Here is a 20,937-nt window from a genome sequence, read left to right as displayed (position 1 = left end):
TTTACATACCGTAGCATAATGGTCAGAGCGGCAGCCATTTTTATGTCTTCTTGCCATTGCAAAGAACTGTGACAGTTATTGCTGCTGACTTCCATATATACCAAGTCATGAACTTACTAAGGTGAGGTTCTGCAGTAACGACCAAATGAGCAGTTGAGTAGTACGAATCATAGCGAGGCATCTCCTTTGACTATCGGCCGAGGCTACACGATGAGCATTATTAAAAGACAGGCATGAGTAAAACATGGGCTTAGTGTGTACGGTGGAGGCCAAAATGGAGTTCTCAAACTTGTGAGTGTGACACACATTACGGCCCCACTGACATGTTAGCCATTTTCTCGGCTAGTCACATGACCAGGGCAAACACTTCAATGTCCTCTCTACTCGTATTCTGTTTTTATGGTACTGACATTCATGGTCCCCAGAGGATGAATCCTAATGACTTCGGTGTTCTTCTGACTTTCTATCCAGGCCCATCATCAGGTAACACACTGAATTTGTCCAATATTTTGGGTTATGACTGTATCTGCAAAATGTATTTTCATCAGCCTCAGCTTTACTTAACGTTTGTGCTAATTGACAAGCGTTATGTGACACCAATGCTAAACCAAGATGGGGAATCTGGTAAATATTTACTACTAAGCATTGCCATCGATATAGCTCTCTGCAGATGTATAAACATGTAAATTAGCTCCACCCTTCAGCCACTTGCCCGTAGCTCAAGTATAGGCCCGTAGCCTATCATGTGTTGTTAGCGTTAGCTGAACCTTGGTCCTGATCACCAGCCTGGCTTTTCCTCGTTTTAACATAGTGTTATGGAAGGCCCCATCCTGCACATTGATGGTATTGGTTCCTTGGTTCTGTGACGTTCTCGTCCTTGAGACAGTCATTGGTACACTACAGTTCCAAATGCTCAGCCATGACGTTGACTGCTTATTTTGCTCGTGATATGTCTTGTAGCAGTTTAAAACCATCACACGGACACATTGACAAGGGTATAAACTTGATTTTCCCTGAAGGGGGTCTTTGAGGGATTTGATGACAATAATACAAAAGATAATGCCAGTCTAATCCTTTGTTTTAAAAAAAACGTTTATGAGGATTTTCAGGAAACACAAGCCCCTATTTTTGAATCATGCTCTATTATTGTCCTTGAACACAGGTCTTTTTCTTTTCAAAAAACTTTGCCATAGATATTTATCAGTACCTCAGAGCAGCTTACCTTGATTAGAGCTGTTGGAGGGGAAGCGATCTGTCTTCTTGAGGGTGCGAAAATGAACCTTCTTGCTTGCTTGGCTTTCGCCGTAGAGGCCGATTGACTGGACTTGGATGATGTAGTCTGTCTCCTCTTCCAAGTCCCAGAGGACACAAGAGCGGCTGGTGGTGTTGACTTCCCGAATGAATCGCTGCATGTGTCCTTCCTGCCTCTGGGGATTGGAAGAAAGACAGAGAACAGAACTGATTGATCTATTGAGTCGATACAATAATCAAGACAGTGGTCAATGAGGTGACTGAGGCGACCACAGAGATTACCGGCCCTGCAAATGTGCCCCTGAGGAAGACGGTCCGTTCTGTAAGAAGCTAAAAACAATCATGTAGCTCTATGTGGGCCATGACAATGTAAGACGGAGGTGACCAACCAGAAAATATTCAAGGTGCTGGAGAACAACATGCTGAGTACTTTATTATATTAACAGTTGGCACTTTAGTTTCGCCATATGGAATCCTGACTGGGAATTGAAAAGTTGCGGAGTCAATATTCTGATTAATTTAGACTGCCAGCGCCTTGAGTCACAAGCTCTCAGTCTCAGAGTTTGTCTTTGACCTTTCAGAACATTATTGGAGCAATCAAGACCCAGAGCTGTGAGAATTATTCCTCCTGCTCACATGCAAACTCTCTTCTTAGTGTGCTCTCCAGCCCATCTGCACTTTAAGTGGCTCTGGGCCAGATGTCTGTGTTTTATGGCCCTGCTTGATAGAAAGCTCGTTTCTCTCCGTAAACAATGAACAATGTAATTATTAACCGCCATATACGCTCAGGGCAATTATGAAACTTGTTCAAATTCAGCTGTGTAACTTGATGAAGAGCCGTTTGGGTGTCATACAGTTCATCGGTCGCACTGAGTGAATAGCAAAGTTAAACGGCTGTATGATGTCGTGAGTTTCATAAAGCATAAATGCGATTACTGCAGCATATGGCATCCAGTGTTAGCATTCATTGGCTTTCCTATTTAAAGCTCTGAAATCCCGCTGCACCCCTTGTTTTCTCTTGACAAATCCACCATGGAAAGTTTTATTCAGACTCCAGGCTTGAAGGCAAGATTTAGTCTGCCTTTCTGCATGCTAAGCAACGCTTTGAGGGGTTCCTGAGAAAATATATCCATATAAAAACAAATCTTTAGTCCCACGGGATCTTGTGCATGTGTGTTTCGACTTACACAGTATGCTGGGCTAACTTGTGATATGTAGTGAGGTGTTTGCTGAGCACACAACATCCCCTCTATGGACTTCAGTCAGTGAATATATTATCATTTAATTGTCTGAGAAAATATGTTTCCAGTCGCCCGTATCCATTTTATCCCGATGTCTTCCACCGGCTGTCACAAACTGTGACACGGTTAAAAGTGGATTCCAGATGCACTTCTTCATATTGGCTGCGTGCGTGGTGTGCCAACAAAATTTCAACAGGACATGATGAAGGCTCAGTGCCAAACCACAAATGGCTATAGCCAAAAATAAAACTAATACAATTCATCTTTCTGGGGGGTTTTCGCTAACCTGTCCGTGGTCCTGATGTACATTTTAAGTTTGTGACTTACCTGTTGCGAGATCGAGAAGCCAATGATTATATCCCCCTCTGGAACCTCCCAGGATACAGTCGCCGAGTCGGCCCGCAGATGCGTGACAGACACATTTACGGGAGCTGGTGGCCGGTCTGAGGGAAACAGAAATAGAGGGGTCTGTTAATCCACCCACTTCTCTTGATATTAAATCATCAAAGCCATATGTGTCCACACTACAGTTGGAAAGTCTCAAGGATTGTGTTGGCACTCTGAGCTCACCACAGGTGTTTGAATTAAAAGTGAAGTCGTACTTTCGAAACTCATGTGGTCAGGTTTGTGGATGAACTACAAATCAGGAAATACAGCTATACTGTGGGACAGCAGGCAGCATGTGTGATCATGGTACAGTAGACTGCTGGGTCTCATGGTGAAGCACTGGACTGGACTGAAAATGCATTTTTTTAAAGGCTACATGGGATACATCCTTCCTTTCATCTCTAAACACCAGCTTCAAAAAATCCGGTCTGACCCTACATGAACCTACATGCTTTCTGTCCAAGCCCCAACCACAGCAACAGTTTTGGTCATGAACCCAATTAAAGACCTGAATTTCCACTGTAAAAAAAAAATCTACTGTATCTACAGGCTAAAGTGAACTAAAGTTCAAAAGTCAGAGATTCAAATCTTCAGTCGGAGACCCCTCAGTCAAGGGAGATTGCTTCAAGTCGAGCAGTCATTTTTTGCTTTTTGTTTTCTGATAGTCAGTATGCAGTGCAGCGTATTTCAGGGGACGTTTTGGTCCCAAGGTTTTGCTGCAGAGTGAGCGCTCTTGACCTTCATGCTGCTCTTTGGTACAGTCAGCTGCGGGGGTGCTGCTTCGGCACAGAGGAGGAGAAACTTTCCCCTATAAGGCTCTGACATGACATTATCTTCTTCGAACCTGGGCTGCTGCGGCAACAGCCTTGTACATGGGGTGCCTGCTCTACCACTAAGCCACAGACGCCCCAAAATGTTGCACATTTCTGATCCGTTGTTAGTGCCGATAGCTTGTTTACTATACTATATGAATGCTGCTGTCACACTGAGCACCCCGCTGAGCCCCGTTTAACTTTAAAACTATATGGGGAAAAAAACAAATAATCAAATATTCATATTAAATGGCCGAATATGATTCAACTGACATAATTCTGAGTCGGGTATATAGTGTACGTGACCTGACATAAACTTATTATCCTGATGTGACTTAAGCTAAATGATCTGGCGTTGATTCGGGCCATATTTTGGTTATGTGAGGAGAAGCAATTGTTCTTGGAGCTGGTTGTCTAAATAAATGGAAAACAGTAATTTAATTAACATGAAACACTTTTTAATGTGTACTGGAAAGCTGTAGGCGTGTCAGCTGATATTGCTTGTTTGTCAGGGACTATAAATTGTCCCAATGTTCTAATTCTTTGGCTTTCTCGTGAGTAAACCCTCAAAAGTGCAACTCTACGTCTGAGCCTCTCTTATTTTAAGTCTTGTTTATGCTACAACAGGTACAGCCCTACGAAAGGATTTTAAGTGCAGTAATAGTCATGTGACACAGGGTGCATTGCACACTCTGGCACAAATGGACTGTTCGTGAATTCGGAGTGCTTTTGAAATGTATGTAAGTGGTTATTCAGAGCACCACACTATCAGAGCAGCAGAGCGCCATGTGCAGTGAATGTGAAACTTAACCGTTCAGTCATTTACTTAGAAAGAGGGAAATCTGCGTGGACTGCACCAATACAAGCCTGTGGTAATGTTGAGAAATTATGGCCCAACCCAAACTGAGCAGCTGGGTCAGGTCCAAACAGGTTTGGGCAAAGGATCAGAGCTCTAGCACTCACACTAATAAACCATCAGGTCGCCATCTCAACTGCCGTATCACGCAAGTACAGTAACCACTGCTCTCATGGATGCTACGTCATCAAATCCCACCTAAGGACTGTTCCAGTGTCAAGGATTCCTCAAATTCTACCGAGGACTGAGTCCTTCATTGAGAGAAATTTCAAGGATGCATGTGTGTATCCTTAGCAGGTATAAGGTAACCACAATTCTTTGCGCACAAGCAGAGCTCAGCAGGATTTAGATAAATGTCATTTACTGGGACTAATATCTCCAGGAGTTTTTATCACACAAGCATGAAAAAATACTGACAGAAACCTCAAAATTTACACTTTCCATCGTGTCCACTGAGATAAAACAAGATAAGTTTTTAAGTTAATCATTTACAGCAGTGAGTGAGCGTTAAGTGTCACAGAGTTTCATTTAGCCTACCTGTTTGTTTTTTAAGTATAATCCAGAAATACATTCCCCCTAAAAGTCATGTGACTTTGAAAGTACTGCAACATCTGTTCAAATTGTACAACAACATTACAGAGTGCCAAAATTCTCACGCTCTGAAACCTCCTCAGTCCGCTGAGGTTTAATGACGCACACCTGGGCACTCGTTAGTCTGTTCCAATGTGTGTTCACCTAATGCTAGGAAGGACTCTTGCCTTTGACTCTGTAGGATCCTTCCTCGGAAGGACTCAGCCTAATAAGGAAGGATCCTTGACTTTGAGAAACACCAACTGTCATGAATACAACTGTTTTCAAAGGCAGGATACCTTGGACTGTAGAGGACTGTCTACTGTTTACTTCCCTGTTCAGGATGCCAGAACTTCACCATATCTTTCCATATCAGACAGTTGCTTGCTGCTGTATTAAAGCTCATTTAATCTTTCCTCCTTCCCTCTAAACAACCTCATGTGAACCTGACCAAAGTCACCACGGTGTCTATTTTGTGTCCACCACCCTCGGACAGCGTTTCATCTCCTCACACTGTCACTTTGCAGCCATCTATCATGATTTGGTTGCCGGTGGAAGCGTTGATTGCAAAGCGGGACAAAAGCCTGAGAAGCAAAAGGCAGCGGAGACAGAGGGCGACAGATCTAATAGAGGACCCTGCACAGCTTCAAAGTCTCCAAGCAATCGCTGGGTCAGATAGATTGGTAAGATGGGATTGGTCGGGCAGATGGAGGACCAGGAGGCCATCCTTAGGGCTTTTGTCGTTAACGTGGGTCTAATGGACTTTGTGTCTTGTCGCAGACAGTATCTGAGGTAATGTTGAGAGGGTCAGGTGAGTGGGAATGTCTCAAGCTGTCAGAGATGTGAAAAATAATGACAGAAAGAATCATTTCTTTTGGGGAAGACAATTGCTATATGATTAAACACTTTTCCTAATGAGATGTAACTACAGTATCCCAGCTGCTCTTTAAGTACCAGTTGTACGATTTTAGTTACAGCTCTCCGTGGCAGTTCATTACAAAGGGCGTATTAATTGACAGTCAATTTGTATTTCAAACGCTTTTATTAACTCGTGGAGCACGGACGTAATAACCCATAACACAGTTATCTTGAGATGACAGTCAAAGGCATGCGCCGCTGTACGAGGACAATATTTCATCCAAAAAGTGCACTTGAGAGAGAAAGATGAAACACAAAACGGTGGAATCGGGAGCTATTTCAAATGATTTGCCGTTTGCTAACTCGGTCCCTCTCACATCCCTGTCCTCTTATCTCCCAGTGCCTCCTCTTTTATCTCCTCCTCTTTCGCTTCTTGCACTTCTGTCTGTTTTTATCTCGGAGACAATCAATGATGGCCTCTGTGTTCGGTGCAAGAGGTGACATTGAGGCAGATCTCGAGACCCTCGGGTCAGACGGGGCTATCAGTCTCCCTGTCTTCAACCCTTGTGGCATTATGAACCGTCGAGGGAGGGGGGGGGTCAAGGTCAAACACAGTCATGACGCTCAGCTCCCCGGGCTCCTGACACACTCAGAGATTGGTTTGTGGAGGGGAGCGAATGAGATGAACAAGACGCCAGACTAATGCTTAGAGAGCACAAGAGGAAATGAATGTTCCAGCTGCACAGAGAGCTGCTGGTAACACTGGTATCAGGAGGTTAAGAGGTTACGTGTGTCCCATTTTGTCCATTTAATAGGAAGATTATTTATGGAGGTGTTAAGAGAGACGTACAGTAGGGTAAGTCACACATAGTATACACTGTCCTTGACCTTTGGAGAGCTGTGTGGAACGACTCATACATATATTTACAGTAATGGCTCCTGAGTCCTTGTGTCTAAACGACTGCTTATTCTGTGTCATGAACATTTGGCGATCACGCTAATGATCTTGTAATTGAATCCATTATCAGTAAACTAACATCACTGTTGCTGCTACACTAATTAGCTGAAATCTAACAAAGCTAATCACCAAACCCTCCTCACATGTTGGATATGGCTTTCTTTTCAATCCTAAAATGCCCACAATGAACAAAAGCCACACAAACACTTATTCTTGCAGCTGCATCATCCCTGATACACATTTTCCTAGACATACCAAGGACATTCATTTGTTTTAAAGCGACTAGTTACACACTATCAAGCCTATATTGGCATCAGCACGTATCGTACAGTGCACAGACTCTTCAGAATCAGGCGCAACATTTATCCAAGACAGGACACATCCATTTCTCCTCAAGCTCATTGTCCTTTAGGTAATGGGGGTTACAGACAGCCACGCAGTAACCATGATGCATCGTCCGCGGCTCATTTACTGGTGATGGAGCAAGTGACGGTTCAGTTGACGCAGCCCATGAATCATCACTAATGTATAAGTGCCCTCTCCCTATATGATGTTGTCGCCATTGTGGGCGATTGAGCGGGACAAATATATTTTCGACTTAAAGTACCTGTAGGGTGACTTTTTGTACTGTTTAAGGTAAAGATTTACACCAGATGAGGCCAACGTTGGGACGCAGTGCATTCTGGTAGTTGTAGGTTTTCTACCTCTTGTGCAAAAGCAGATGCCTCAGCCCTTTGCCTCTGTTTTCTGTGGTCATGTAGCACCGATTTCAAAGCGTTGCCCAACTTTGTGAAAAGACAGTCAAGAAAACTTATTTAAGTAGAACAATTTTAATCAATTTAATAAATCAAAATGACTAAAAGAATTATAAGGAAAAGCAGCAGGTCCCCAGCTGAAACCATTAAATGTTTGTGCATGAAAAACGACTTAAACACTGATTAATTGTCTAATCAACTGAATAACTGTTTCAGTTGCACTTGTGTATTTTCATAAGGTTTGTGAGTAAAAATCTTAATTTTTAAAGAAACTAAAGCGATCAGATAATTTAAGTGGAGTTAAAAACATCCGTATTTCCCTCTTAAGTGTAGTGGAGTAGAAATCGAAAGTGGCATGAGATTAAAATACTCAAGTAAAGTAAAAGTACCTTAAATTTGTACTTAAATACAGTACAATATGTTAAAAGAAAGTGGTTTTTCTACCTCTATGTAATGAACTATTGAAAAGATGTTTGAATTACTATCTCTATGTATGTAAGAGTTATGCAATTAAATAAAGCGTATAAAAAAAGAAAGAAAAAAATGGTTTTAAAAGCAGAGCTCATGGCAAATCTGAAACAGCTCAGCAGCCGTTCTCATCAAATCAAAAACGCGTTCTCTGCGTAAGACCTGGATGGCCAGATCATCTAAGAGCAGTCATCCAAGGGTTTATAGTCTTAATTGGGATCATTATAATAACTCTAAAACATATAAAAATCTAATTTAATTATATGATATTAATGCATTTTTATGTTTCTCATATTTAAAACTGGTGATACCTTGCAGACAAACCTTGCTCTTGACTACCCTTAAAATTTTCTCTTACCTAAGAAATAAGAAAACATTGGTGAATCCCAGCAATCAATGGGTACAAATGAGAACAGATCATTCTTACTAACTAAATAAAAGGAAATGTATTGCTGGATCGCTTCCTGCATGAGGCCCATTGTTGCATTCATTCATTTCATGTTCCAGGAGCTCGTGATGAATAAGAAAAAAAGTGTCTCCCAAATGTAATCACTGCTGGCTCATGAGCAGACAACAGACGGTAACGATTTTATAATGCAAATATTTTTATTGATGTGAAGTCCAATAGTCCAACCCTCCTTCTCATGTCCCCCCCTCTAGTTTGTTTGATGTTCCCTTCTGCAGTAATAAGTGTCATTGTGGATGCTTCAATATTTGTTATCGGCCACGTGTCCTGTGTAAGTCCCACTCCACACAATGCCTTACATAAGACCTGAGATCAAACAGCAATAGGTCACAGCGGCCGAGGCGTGTGTCAGTGCAAACAAATGGTAAGACCCTCTTGGGATGTGGGCGCACTGCCAGGATGAATCATAGCGTATAGCCAAAGCCCAGCACATTAGCTACTCCCCATCTAACCGGAGTGCACAGAGAGATAGTGAGAGTGCTGGTGGGATCTCTGAATGGCTGACGAGCCACGTGGAAAGGAGCCCAGTTTGATTTGTTAGAGCGAGGTATCTATAGTTTGCCCTCTATATTTGCTTGGGAAGCAGTATACCCTGATTTACGCATAGTTAGTTTATTGGTTGCTTATACTGTGTAGTTAATATTTACAGCACAAGAGAAGAGATTGATTCTTTCTTTTATGGTCAAATAATACCATTTTTTGATTTATCATGATAAGACAGGCTGTGCAGCTTGTGATCACAGACCACCTTGGATAACCATGACACATTGATTAAACAGGACAAAATTGATGTGAGTGGAAAATTGGAGATTACATCACCTGTCTGATTTACCAGGGACATAATGTGACAGATGACATGTCATCTCACCATTCTGTGCACAGCCTGAAGAAAAGCATGAAGGTTGGAATGCGTAGGCACTGCAGAGAGCAATATATCTGCCTGTTTGTGTTTGCTTTTTGCATCTGATTTGGATTATTGAACGATAGCAGTTATGAGCAATTTAAGTAACTGTTTAAAGGCTCTTAAAGGGACAGTTCAACCCAAATTCAAAAGCACAGATTTTTCCTGTAGTGCAGTTCATCACTCTAGATTGTTTGGTGAGTAATAAGTTACTTATTACGTTACTTTTGCATTACCTTTACCAAGTGACCTCAGAAGAACTAATATACATTTTAAATGGATGAAGGTCATGTTGTTTCACAGCAGCTAATCATAGCACAGAAGCTCCAGTTTATTACAGTTCATTTCAAATCCAGTGCTGCAGGTCTGACCCATTCATGCATTCACATACAGTGGTTAGCACTTTGTATTAAAATCCCCTGCTCATATTAATAAAAGCCTGATGATAGAACGATATATCCTGGACTTTTTAAAATAAATGAACAGCCTTGGACACAGGAAGGGTCAGGCAGAGGATCGAAGTCTGATAATTATAAAATACGGATGATAACAAACAAAAGCAAATATTGAGGTTAGGACAACAAACAGGATGGCGTGCAGGTAAGTCACTATGACGAGCACAAAGGAATACACCAGGGCTGGAGGAATCATCTACAACAGCACCAGAGGAAGAGTTATGTATAAGAACGGGACAGTGTATCAGTGTTGCTCTGCAGTTGTAGGGGGTGTGAATGGAAACATCCAATATATACTAACACCATCCATATATGTCGATCACTGGTACGAGAAATAAACAAACCTGAGGCTAGCTCTTTGGAAGTGGAGCGGTGTGGATAAATGAAAAATGAAAACAAAAAAGTTTATTTCAGGTGGTAACTAGGGCTGTAACGGTACATGTATTTGTGTCGAACCATTCAGTATGCGACTTTCGGTTCGGCATGACCCTGTACCGAATTATTGGGCGCAGGATATTATTTTATTTTATTTTGTTTTATTTTAATTCCGTTTTTGCGAGCAGAACCATTTAAAATATCTAGTTCTCCGACGGACATAATTGAGTGACGGACCAAGTCCGACCGTAAATCTCCGCTTTCACTTTGTGCAGCGCATTCTCGCATTTTGACAACATGGCAAGAGAGCCTGACGAACCTGAAGACCCAACCGCAAACCTTAAGTCCCCCGTTTGGGAACACTTTGGTTTCAGGGTAAAATACGAAGATGGAAATAAACAAGTGGACAAGACAAAAGCAGTGTGCCAACACTGCAGAACAGCGGTCGGGTATGTACTTGGAAACACGTCTAACATGCTAACGCATCTAAAGCGACACCACCCAAGTTTGAACGTTAACCGGCACGACTAGAAAAAGCAATCTGGTGCAAGCTACGATATTGTCATCGTTTAAAAAGAAAGAGCGTTTTCCTGACCATCGCGCTAAAGAAATAATCAACGCCATTGGAGTTGAGTAAAATTGTTTAAGCTGCACTTTAGATATAAGCATGTTTTGTTTACTGCACTTTAACAAAGTGGGAAAGCTAAGTAAGTTCCTAGTAAAACTGAATCTGAGCAGGCTTTAAAGCTGACCAGCTGCACTATACTTTTTATTTTAATTGAGTAAAATTGTTTAAGCAGAAATTTATATTTACATTTTTCATTCAAACAATGTGTTAAAAAAACAGCAGGATTTTATTTTTCACTTTTATATTTCTATTTTCATTCAAACAATGTGAAAAAGCAGGATTTTATATATATATTTGTTTCATTCAAAAAATGTGTAAAAAGAGTTAACTGCTGTGGTGGTATGTTTTAATAAGGTTACCAATAAGTAAAAGATATTTAATAGTTGTCTATTTTTTTCATTACTGTACCGAAAAAAACCGAACCGTGACTTGTGTACCGAGGTACGTACCGAACCGTGATTTTTGTGTACCGTTACACCCCTAGTGGTAACGTGTTACGTGACATTATAAATGTACTAATATTACCCTAGATCCTATTGGTAACGTGTTATATTGCCTTGTTACTGCTAAAAGGAAATATATTACTGTAAGGCGTCACCCCTAACACTGAATATAATGGAACTAGATGGCACTCAGCTTGTGGTGCTCAAAGCGCCAAAATGATACATTTGAAAAACTCAACAGCAATGTCTCTTTCCAGAAACCATGACCTGGATAAGATAATCAAGATAAGCCAATGATAATAATAATTTTCTTACTGAATTACACCCGTTAACTGTATCACCACGCAGAAGGAAGAGTGCATCTACTCATGGATAAAAGGCTTGTGCTTGTGATGGCCCAAGATGTAAATATGATCGCCGTCCACCGCGGCTGAGCTGTAACATTAGCTAGCTCAGTGGTGCTAAGTGAGCTAGCAGTAGATGCACACTTCCTTCTGCACGGTGTTACGGTTGACAGGTGTAGTTCGGTAGAATGAAAGTAGTTCCCATGTGAAACTGCTCACAACAAGGTCTGTGGATTATCTTGGTTATGATTTCTGGAAAGAGACATTGCTGTTGAGTTTTTCAGATGCATTAATTGGGCGCTTTGAGCACCACAACTAATCTCTCCAACACTCAAACCAAAACAATCTCAACTGATAAATAGCAGGTAAGAGGGAACATATGTATTTTTGATTTTGGGGTGCACTGTCCCTTCAAATCTTATCACTATTTATGAATAGATGCTGTATCTGGATGCCAAGCAGACATTGTAATTCTATGCATTTCATTTAGAAAGTATGATTGCTGGGTCAGCAACCTATCCTGGCTCCAGTTACCATCACAAATCCTCTGCTGATTGATTTCTTTTTAACTTCTTTGGACAGTTTTGAACCAAGTTCTTCCTTTTGAATGATTTTCCAAACAGCTCTTGTGCTCATTTACAGTTAAAAGTGTGACAATATGCTCAGTTACTCAGTAAATGTCCCAGATAAAGACAGAAGCTGCTCCTTCTTCATTTCGCAAACAACGTCTAGTCTGACATGAATGAGTGCTCGGCTCATTATTCTGCTGTTAATGTTTAAAAATGTTCCTAATGATGATCAATTCACCAGCAAAACAATAACCCCCCCCCCCCCAAGGTGCATAATTCATATTGATTCAAACACTTTTAAAATGGAAAACACTGGTTTACCAAGGTTGTGGACTGTATTATCGATCATATTTCAGTCTCAATTACCTCTAAGCTAGCGACAGCTTGAAGGGTTGCTCGTAATGTAATCCTCACCTAATACTTCTAATGCCTCAGTCCCTTGAGAGATAATATATTCACTGACATCTTATAAATAAAGGCAATAACTCATAACAGGTGCCGTGAATGTTGATGTGTTGCCCAGTCAATCTTCAAACGGCTTCATCTGGATGTGTTTCAAACCCGCTCGTGGGATGTCTAAATGTTCTCCTCGCACAGCGGGAGGTTGTCGCGCAGCTGCTCGCAGGCCTCAGTGTTGCAAATTGCCTGGTAGCGGAGCTCTTAAGCAACCTCGTGCTGGTTTTATCAAAGCCGCAGCACTGTCTGCCCACGTATTACCTTTGAAGGCCTTGTTTCATCCCCGAACTCCAATCCCTTCTGAGATTCTGACTTTCTTTCACAGTTAATGCCACACAGGAGCAGTGACTTTATACAATCTTTGATTATATCTCTTACACTACTTCACTAGTGTCTACCCAGTGCAGCGACTATAGTATGTAGCAGCTATGTAGATGGATACAGATGGAAGGACTTGTCCAGCCAGGCGTAACTAAGTCCTGTGCTTTTTCTCTGTTTTTTTAGAGCCTCTCTACAGTAGAGGCACTTACTGTCCCTCCCTTTAGGTACACTCTGTCTTCTTTCTCACTGACTCAGAGGCTGCGAAACGGCAGTGGGACCAGATGGGACCAGGTGCCAGTCTAAGGTTAATGTAATCACTGGCCAAACCCTGAGGCTTTCCAGCCCACAAGCTAACATTACTGCATCATCCCCAAACTGTAAGGGCTGGCATGCGGGAGCAGATTTATGAACAAGTCGTTAACAGTTTGTGCCATTAATTTTATTGGCTACAGCTGTTTGTTTACTGGCTCGACAGATGTCTAAACAAGACACCAACAAGTGTGAGCTACTGTATGACAATATAGCATTTAGGATTGAGTGGAATTTGTTTTTTCCACACACCCTAGTCTGTATTTTCCCCATGTATGTTTAAATGTCTGCACTGTGACAGCAGATAAAATTATGACAACATGAGCAAACACTGGCCCTAACTCTGATAGATTCAGAATGTCTATTTGTCAAGAATGTGTCACCAGGTTTTATGAACAGCAGATTGCCAATTTGAAGAAAGATATGAGCCTGGCCATCCAAATAAATCCAATAAATTCTAATTCACGTTTGCTGAACGCCCACAGCTGTGGTTAGTGGGATTGATTTTCTAGCATGCTTGTTTTCAGACTGGGCTGAATGTAAATGTTGTTACCCACACTCAAGTATCTCTTGTCAGGTAGGAGCGAGAAAAAACAAACACCTTGTGTGGGTTTTGACTTAAGAATATTATATCATACAGCCCAGTCGGCAGAAGAAAATGTTGGCATTGTGGCCTACGTTTCTGCAAACGACAAATATGTTTCGTACAAACCACATCAACATTTATAATGTGACGTAGTAAAGAAGACATTATTATCTGGGGGTGAAGGGGGTGGATGGCGTAAGAACTAGGTGTGACACTTCCCAAGCTGCAGACCAATGTCCGAGACCAACAAACAACCAACATGGGTATTTTTTATTGACTGATCCCTGTTTCACAAGCTGTTTTTTGGCACCAAATATGGTGCCTTTTTAGGCACAAATGTGGGTTGTTTTTAGGGACCTATCACTGTTTAACAAGCAGCATTTTAGGCACCAAATGTGGGTGTTTTTTAGTGACCCATTTTGTTTCTAGTGGCTTTCTGGGCGCCCAACAAGGGTTTTTTTGTGGACCCATCACTGGGTTTCCAGCAGCTTTTTAAGCACCAAACAAGAGTGTTTTTTAGTGACCAGACGCTGTTTTACAAGCAGCTCTTTAGGCACCAAACATGGGTGTTTTTTAGTGACCCATCTCTTTATTACAAGCTGCATGTAGGCACCAAATGTGGGTGTATTTTGGAGACCTGTCACTGTTTTAAAAGCTGCTTTTCGGTCACCAATGTGGTTGTTTTTTAGAGACCTGTAGTGTTTCCAGCAGTTTTTAGGCAGCAAACATGGATGGGTTTTTTTGTGAGCATATCTTTATTACAAGCTGCTTTTAAGGCACCGACTGTGGGCGCTTTTTAGTGACCTGTCATGTTTCAGGCATCAAATATGGGTGTTTTTGTGGACACATCACTGTGTTCCCAGCAGCTTTTTAAGCACCAAACATGGGTGTTTTTTAGTGACCCATCTCTTTCGTTACAAGCTGCTTTTAAGTCACCATATATGGGTGTTTTTTAGTGACCCATTGTGTTTCCAACGGTTATTTAGGCACCAAACATTGGTGTTTTTTGTAGACCAGTCACTGTATTTCCAGCCACTTTTTTAGCACCAAACATGGGTGTTTTTAGTGACCCATCTCTTTTTAACAAGCTGCTTTTTAGGTACCAAATAGGGGTGCTTTTTAGACATCTGTCGCTGCTCTACAAGCTGCTTTTTGGGCACCAAACATGTTTTTTTTTGGACCCGTCCCTGTATTTCCAGCCAATTTTTAAGCACTAAACATGGGTGTTTGTTAGCGACCCATCCCTGTTTCACAAGTTTCTTTTTAGCCACCAAATGTGGGTGTATTTTGGAGACCTGTCACTGTCTTGCTAGTGGCTTTTGGGCACCAAACTGGTGTTTTTGTGGACCCATCACTGTATTTCCAGCCACTTTTTTAGCACCAAACATGGGTGTTTTTAGTGACCCATCTCTTTTTTTACGAGCTGCTTTTCAGGTACCAAATATGGGTGCTTTTTAGAGACCTGTCACTGTTTACAAGCTGCTTTACAGGCTGCTTTTTGGGCACCAAACATGGGTGTTTTTGTGGACCCGTCGCTGTATTTCCAGCCACTTCTTAAGCACCAAACATGGGTGTCTTTTAGCGACCCATCCCTGTTTCACAAGCTACTTCTTAGCCACCAAATGTGAGTGTATTTTGGAGACTTGTCACTGTCTTGCTAGCGGCTTTTGGGCACCAAACATTGGTGTTTTTTGCGGACCTGTCACTGTTTTTCCATTGGCTTTTTAGGCACTAAACATGGGTGCTTTTCTATCAACCCATCACTGATTAACCAGCAGCTTTTTAGACACCAAACGACTGTGATTTTTAGGGACCTGTCACTGGCTTTCAACAGGGAAAGTACTACAAAAAGCAATTGTTTTTTACTGAGACATCGCTGTGTTTCCAGCCAGCATAGTACCAAGAAAACCAGGTATTTTAAGCCAAAACATGATGTTTTCCTAACCATAACCTAGTGGTTTTGTGCCTAAACCTAACCACACATAAACCACTGCATTGTTAAATTATAAAGATTCAACATATCTGCTACATGTTAATGTACAAATGTAACATATCCGTGGTCTGTAGAAGTGTACAATGCAAATATGTTCTCAATGACATTTAGATATTGAGAGCTCAGTGCTGCCTGAAAACATGATCATCTGGACCAAATGCTATCTTAAAAAGCATGCAACAAATCATCCACCATTACATAATGCTACTATTACTTTCAACATATTCAAGCCACTTCCATTCATTGCATTACTTCAGAGAAACTCCACTGAAACACTCCCTGTCCCTGCCTTGTTGAAACTTTTATGGATAACCTCGTATGAACCAAAGAAGCCTAAAATTAATTTAGAGCTTTCTCTGAATGTCACAGTAAATCCCATAGTCTCATAGCAGGCACGGGGCTGGCAGTAATAAATTCAACATTTATTTTCACTCTTCTTTGAAGCTCATTGCCACGTCCACATTTATATTTATGAATGTTGTGTTTATTATTTCAATAGTGGCTTTTCCTGCTCTCGACGGCCCCCGTGCACAACTCCACCGAGATCAGAGATGCTCCTGCATTTCACATGTCAGCGTAGGTACATGACAAAAGCTCTGAATATATCTATCAGGCAGACAGCGCGCGCACACCCACAGAAAACAGTGAAGTGCCAATCTGATTTTCTCAAGGCGCTATCACATGTAAGACTCGGCTCCCTCGAGAGGCGAGGGAGGAAGTGATAGAGGTAGACAGGTAGATAAAGAGGCAGAGATACTGTAGATGCACGCATGCAGAGGCTGATAGGGAAGATTTCTGTCACGGAAATAGAAGAGATTCATAAACGGCAAACTTGAAGTTGAGCTTGTAATGGAAAGCATGCAAAAATAATAATGCTGGGTGTTTATACATGCTGCAAATGAGACCACCTAGGGTTTAACAGTTTAAACAATCATGGTTGATGTCACTGAAGACAGCTCTGCAACTAGTGTTCCTATGGCACACTATTATACAAAAATGAATGCCACTGTATGGTATGGCCTCCTGTGGGAGCTTTTACACATTTGCACATTTTAATTAGTGCCGTAATTTAAGAATTAAATGGGGTTTTTTTTTAGTCAAACAAGAAAGTGCTTCACAAGTGTGCAAACACAGCGAGAAGAAGCTGGATGTGGCTGACCTGTATAATTTTTTGGGGGGAAATTACTGGCAGATTTCTTGCATAATTGCATTGATTTTGATTGGATGCATAAGTAGGGCATGCTGCCAAGGTTATTCTAAAGGTTATTATATGGTCAGGAATTTAGATGTGGAACACAAAGGATATTTTAAGAAAGACAATGTGCAGTTTTTTTAAGAAATAATGCAAAGAAAGTAAAGGAAGCTTGTCTTTAGAAAGGTAAAATGTACCTAAGCATGCTTGTAATTTCTGTATCTGGTTAAACAGGTGTCACTGGATGAACTACAGTAGAAAACAAACATATTTAAGGTGATATATGCATGCATGGTGACATTAACTGCATAATCAGGTGCAGGTTAAACACAGCAAAAGCTTCATTAGACTCCAACAAACACTGCTTTATAACCCTACCAGCATGCCTAATGGCGCATTTTACAAGGCTTCAAAGTGCACAAAAATTGCTGTGACTCCTCTGCTACTTACTTGCTCCTACCAAGAACATGTCGCTGCCAAAAAGCAACAGGACCACGGAGTTGACCAACACAAGCAGACGAGCCATGTCTCGGCGGGTATCGTTGCTGTCCCTTTAGATTTAAAACGCAGGTCTATTGTTGAAGGGCAACAAAATCACAGCAGTTCATTTCTACAACATGATGAAATGAATGGGGGAGGTCGGTGGCTGAATCGGGCTCGCGCTGGTCAGTAAATAGATAACCAGTGAAAGTACGTGATGAATGATGTCTTCAGAAACATTTTGTCGAGCCCAGGCGGATTCTTCATTTGGTGGCTTTTTTTTTTAAATCCACAAGTCCTTCATGGTGTTGGTGTCCGAGTTAAATGTGGAGGCTCAAATTGTAGACTTCCATCATGCATCGATAGGGAGATAGAGGAAGAGGAGGAGAGCTCAGGTATGGACAGAAAAGATGACGCTCACAGGCTCGCGTGAGGGGACGCCGCGGGGCGATTCAGCACCACGGGCAGCGCCTTAAGTTTTCCACACTGCCCCTCGCGCTCCGCAGCTCACTGTTCACGGCTGTTTACTCACGCACGCGGGGTTGGGTCATTCCTGCAGTGCTTTTTTTCCGCTACAGCCCCTAAAGTGGCCCCTGTGAGACCCGCACTCAAGTGCACGCGCGCAGCATAGCGTGATTAATGCTCCACGTGTGCGCAGCGGCTGCACGCCTACCTGAGCTGCTGCAGCCACTCACACTGTGGCTCCAGCTGCTTTCATATGTCATCAGCAGAGCCAGAATAGGTGTGAAGTGGTGTGTTTTCATGTTGTGGTGAATGACAGTGACATTTGAGAGACAAATGTTGTCTACGGGTAGCAGGAAAGACCATTAAACATTGGATAGACAGTGCTATTGCCCCACTTCATTCACTTAACTTGTGTATAAAACATCAAGTGTAGCTATATTCAGCCACCCCGCTCCTTGTGTTGTGTATACACATCCTGCAGCAGGTTCCTGTGCCTCTCACCCATCATACACCGCGCAGACCCCCCCCCCCCCCCAAGACACACCGTGTTATCACGGAGATGAATCATGTTGATAAGCTGAGTGCATTGCCTCATGGGACCAGCGTTCCACATCAAATTGCTTGTCTGTGGGGAACCTGCCAGCACATGTAGCCTGCTGCAGTCTTTATTCATGGCACAGCGAAACAAGTCATCAAATGTTAAAGGAGGAATCACAGGATGAGGGATGTATATTTAAAAACACACACACACACACACACACACACACACACACACACACACACATCATGCACATGGGGTTTTATAACTGCAATAAAAGGAGACGCATAATTCATAACACAGAAGTGTGTGTTGCCCCCTTTGGAAACTTTATTCCCACATCTTTGTCTGCTAAATGAACCACTCCAAACCTTTTAGTGGTCAAGAGAAGATTGTTTCCCCCCTCTCTGAGGCGTTGCCATGGTTTCCATGTGCTCACCAGTCCTCTGTGAGCCTGAGCAGACAAAGGCTTTTGTAAAAAGTGTTTAAAGCCAGATATTAGATATTGGAGTTACCATGACAGCTGTCTATTTGTACAGCTGACTTTTCTTTGGCATTTATCTCAATATGAGACACTGAGACGCTCGCTGTGTTGACCGTGTTCTTTGTGCTGTGTTTTATATGTAGAGTCAGTTTATCATGTAGGGTTATGAGAATGAGACACATATTTGTCTTTTCAGCTTGTGTATTAAAGGAGCAGTGTGTGGCATTCATAGGATTAGTGACATTTGGTGGTGAGGATGCAGATTGCAACCAGCTGAAACTTCTCCCATGTGCCAAGTGTGAGCTCCCGCTTAGGTTTCTGTCAGTGTTCATTGTTGAGGAAGTTTTTAACAGGAGCTGAATTATCCACAGAGGTCTCCTCCTCTCCAGAAAAAAACAGACCAGGTGATTTAAACTGGGAAAAACACTGAATAAAGCAGTTTGTGTCACAAAAAAGGGTTTCTCCGATGCTGTTCAGCTTAGCACATGCTAATGTGTGCTCTACTTTTTTCCCTGATAACTTAAGATTCACATTCAGGAGGTTTTTACCAAGAGCTGAATTATCCACAGAGCTGTCTTCCATTTTAGAACAAACAGACCAGGTGATTTAAACTGGGAAAAACACTGAAAATCAGTTTCATATTGCAAATCAGTGTTTCTCCAAAGCTGTTCGGCTTGTCCCAGATGGGCTGCCAGCACAGCACCTGCTAATGTTTACTCACTTTTTTTTATGATCCAGATGTTGAGGGGTTTTTACCAGGAGCCAAATTATCCACAGAGGTCTCTTCTTCTCTAAAGCAAATAAACCTGGGGTTTTAAACCGGTGAAAACACTAAATAAAGCAGTTTCACATTAAAAAAACAGTGTTTTTCTGACGCTGCTCAACGTGTCACAGATGAGCCACTAGCCCAGCGCCCGCTAACGTGTGCTCACCTAATTTCTCTGACAACTTCAGATCCAGACGTTCAGGAGGTTTTTAACAGGAGCCGAATTATCCACAAAGGCCTCTCTCTCTCCAAAACAAACAGACCAGGTGATTTAAATTGGTAAAAACACTGAATAAAGTAGTTTCATGTTACAAATCAGGGTTTCTCCAGTGCTATTCAGCGTGTTGCAGACAGGTTGCTAGCCCAGCACCTGCTAATGTGTGCTCTACTTTTTTCCTCTGATAACTTCAGATCCAGATGTTCAGGGGGTTTTCACAGGGAGCTGAATTATCCGCAGAGGTCTCCTCCTCTCCGAAACATATGGACCTGGTGATTCCAACAGGTAAAAACACTGAATAAAGCAGTTTCACATAAAAAAAAAAAAAAAATCTGCGTTTTGTCACTGGGGAGCTGCTAACTGAAGTGGCCAACGCAAAAACTCAAATGGCCCCATCTAGAGCCAGTGTTTAGTTTGTCCTTTCTGGGCTACTGTAGAAACATGGTGGTGTAACATGGTGCACTCCATAGACAAGGACCCGCTCCAGATGTAGATACAAACAGCTCATTCTAAGGTAACAAAGGTGATTATACACGAAAGAAAACATTGTTATATAATATTCCACTTCTCCCAATACATCCCCCTAAATCCTTCACACTGGACTTCCCTCCAGTTCTTTATTGAGCTCATAATATAAAACGATTTTCCTGGAGTAAATGTCATCTCACAGTTTTGAGGTTTTCAGTCAGAGTTACACATCAATTGCAAAATAACCAGCTGTTCAAATGAAGATTTATCATGATATTGCCTCAGCGTGAGACTCAAAATCAGGACGAAGTAATCTGGGCGTGTG

At 41.9% G+C, this 20,937-nt stretch overlaps 1 protein-coding gene across 1 annotated transcript in view; it reads right to left on the bottom strand.

Annotated features, from left to right (window-relative positions):
* Positions 1–18,283, bottom strand: part of fndc4a (fibronectin type III domain containing 4a) — a 48,192-nt gene extending 29,909 nt beyond the window's left edge. The window contains exons 1-3 of the mRNA XM_033648552.2: positions 17,645–18,283; positions 2,820–2,935; positions 1,223–1,427 (exon numbers count right to left, since the gene is read on the bottom strand). Of these exons, the coding sequence (XP_033504443.1) occupies positions 1,223–1,427; positions 2,820–2,935; positions 17,645–17,720 (397 nt within the window). The 5' untranslated portion in view covers positions 17,721–18,283. The remainder of the gene's footprint in view (positions 1–1,222; positions 1,428–2,819; positions 2,936–17,644) is intronic.
* Between the last annotated feature and the right edge of the window lie 2,654 nt (positions 18,284–20,937).

This window comes from Epinephelus lanceolatus, chromosome 13, assembly GCF_041903045.1.
Source record: "Epinephelus lanceolatus isolate andai-2023 chromosome 13, ASM4190304v1, whole genome shotgun sequence".
Taxonomy (NCBI): domain Eukaryota; kingdom Metazoa; phylum Chordata; class Actinopteri; order Perciformes; family Serranidae; genus Epinephelus; species Epinephelus lanceolatus.
The sequence above is the reverse complement of the archived record's forward strand: the minus strand, read 5'-3'. Positions and strand labels throughout refer to the sequence as shown.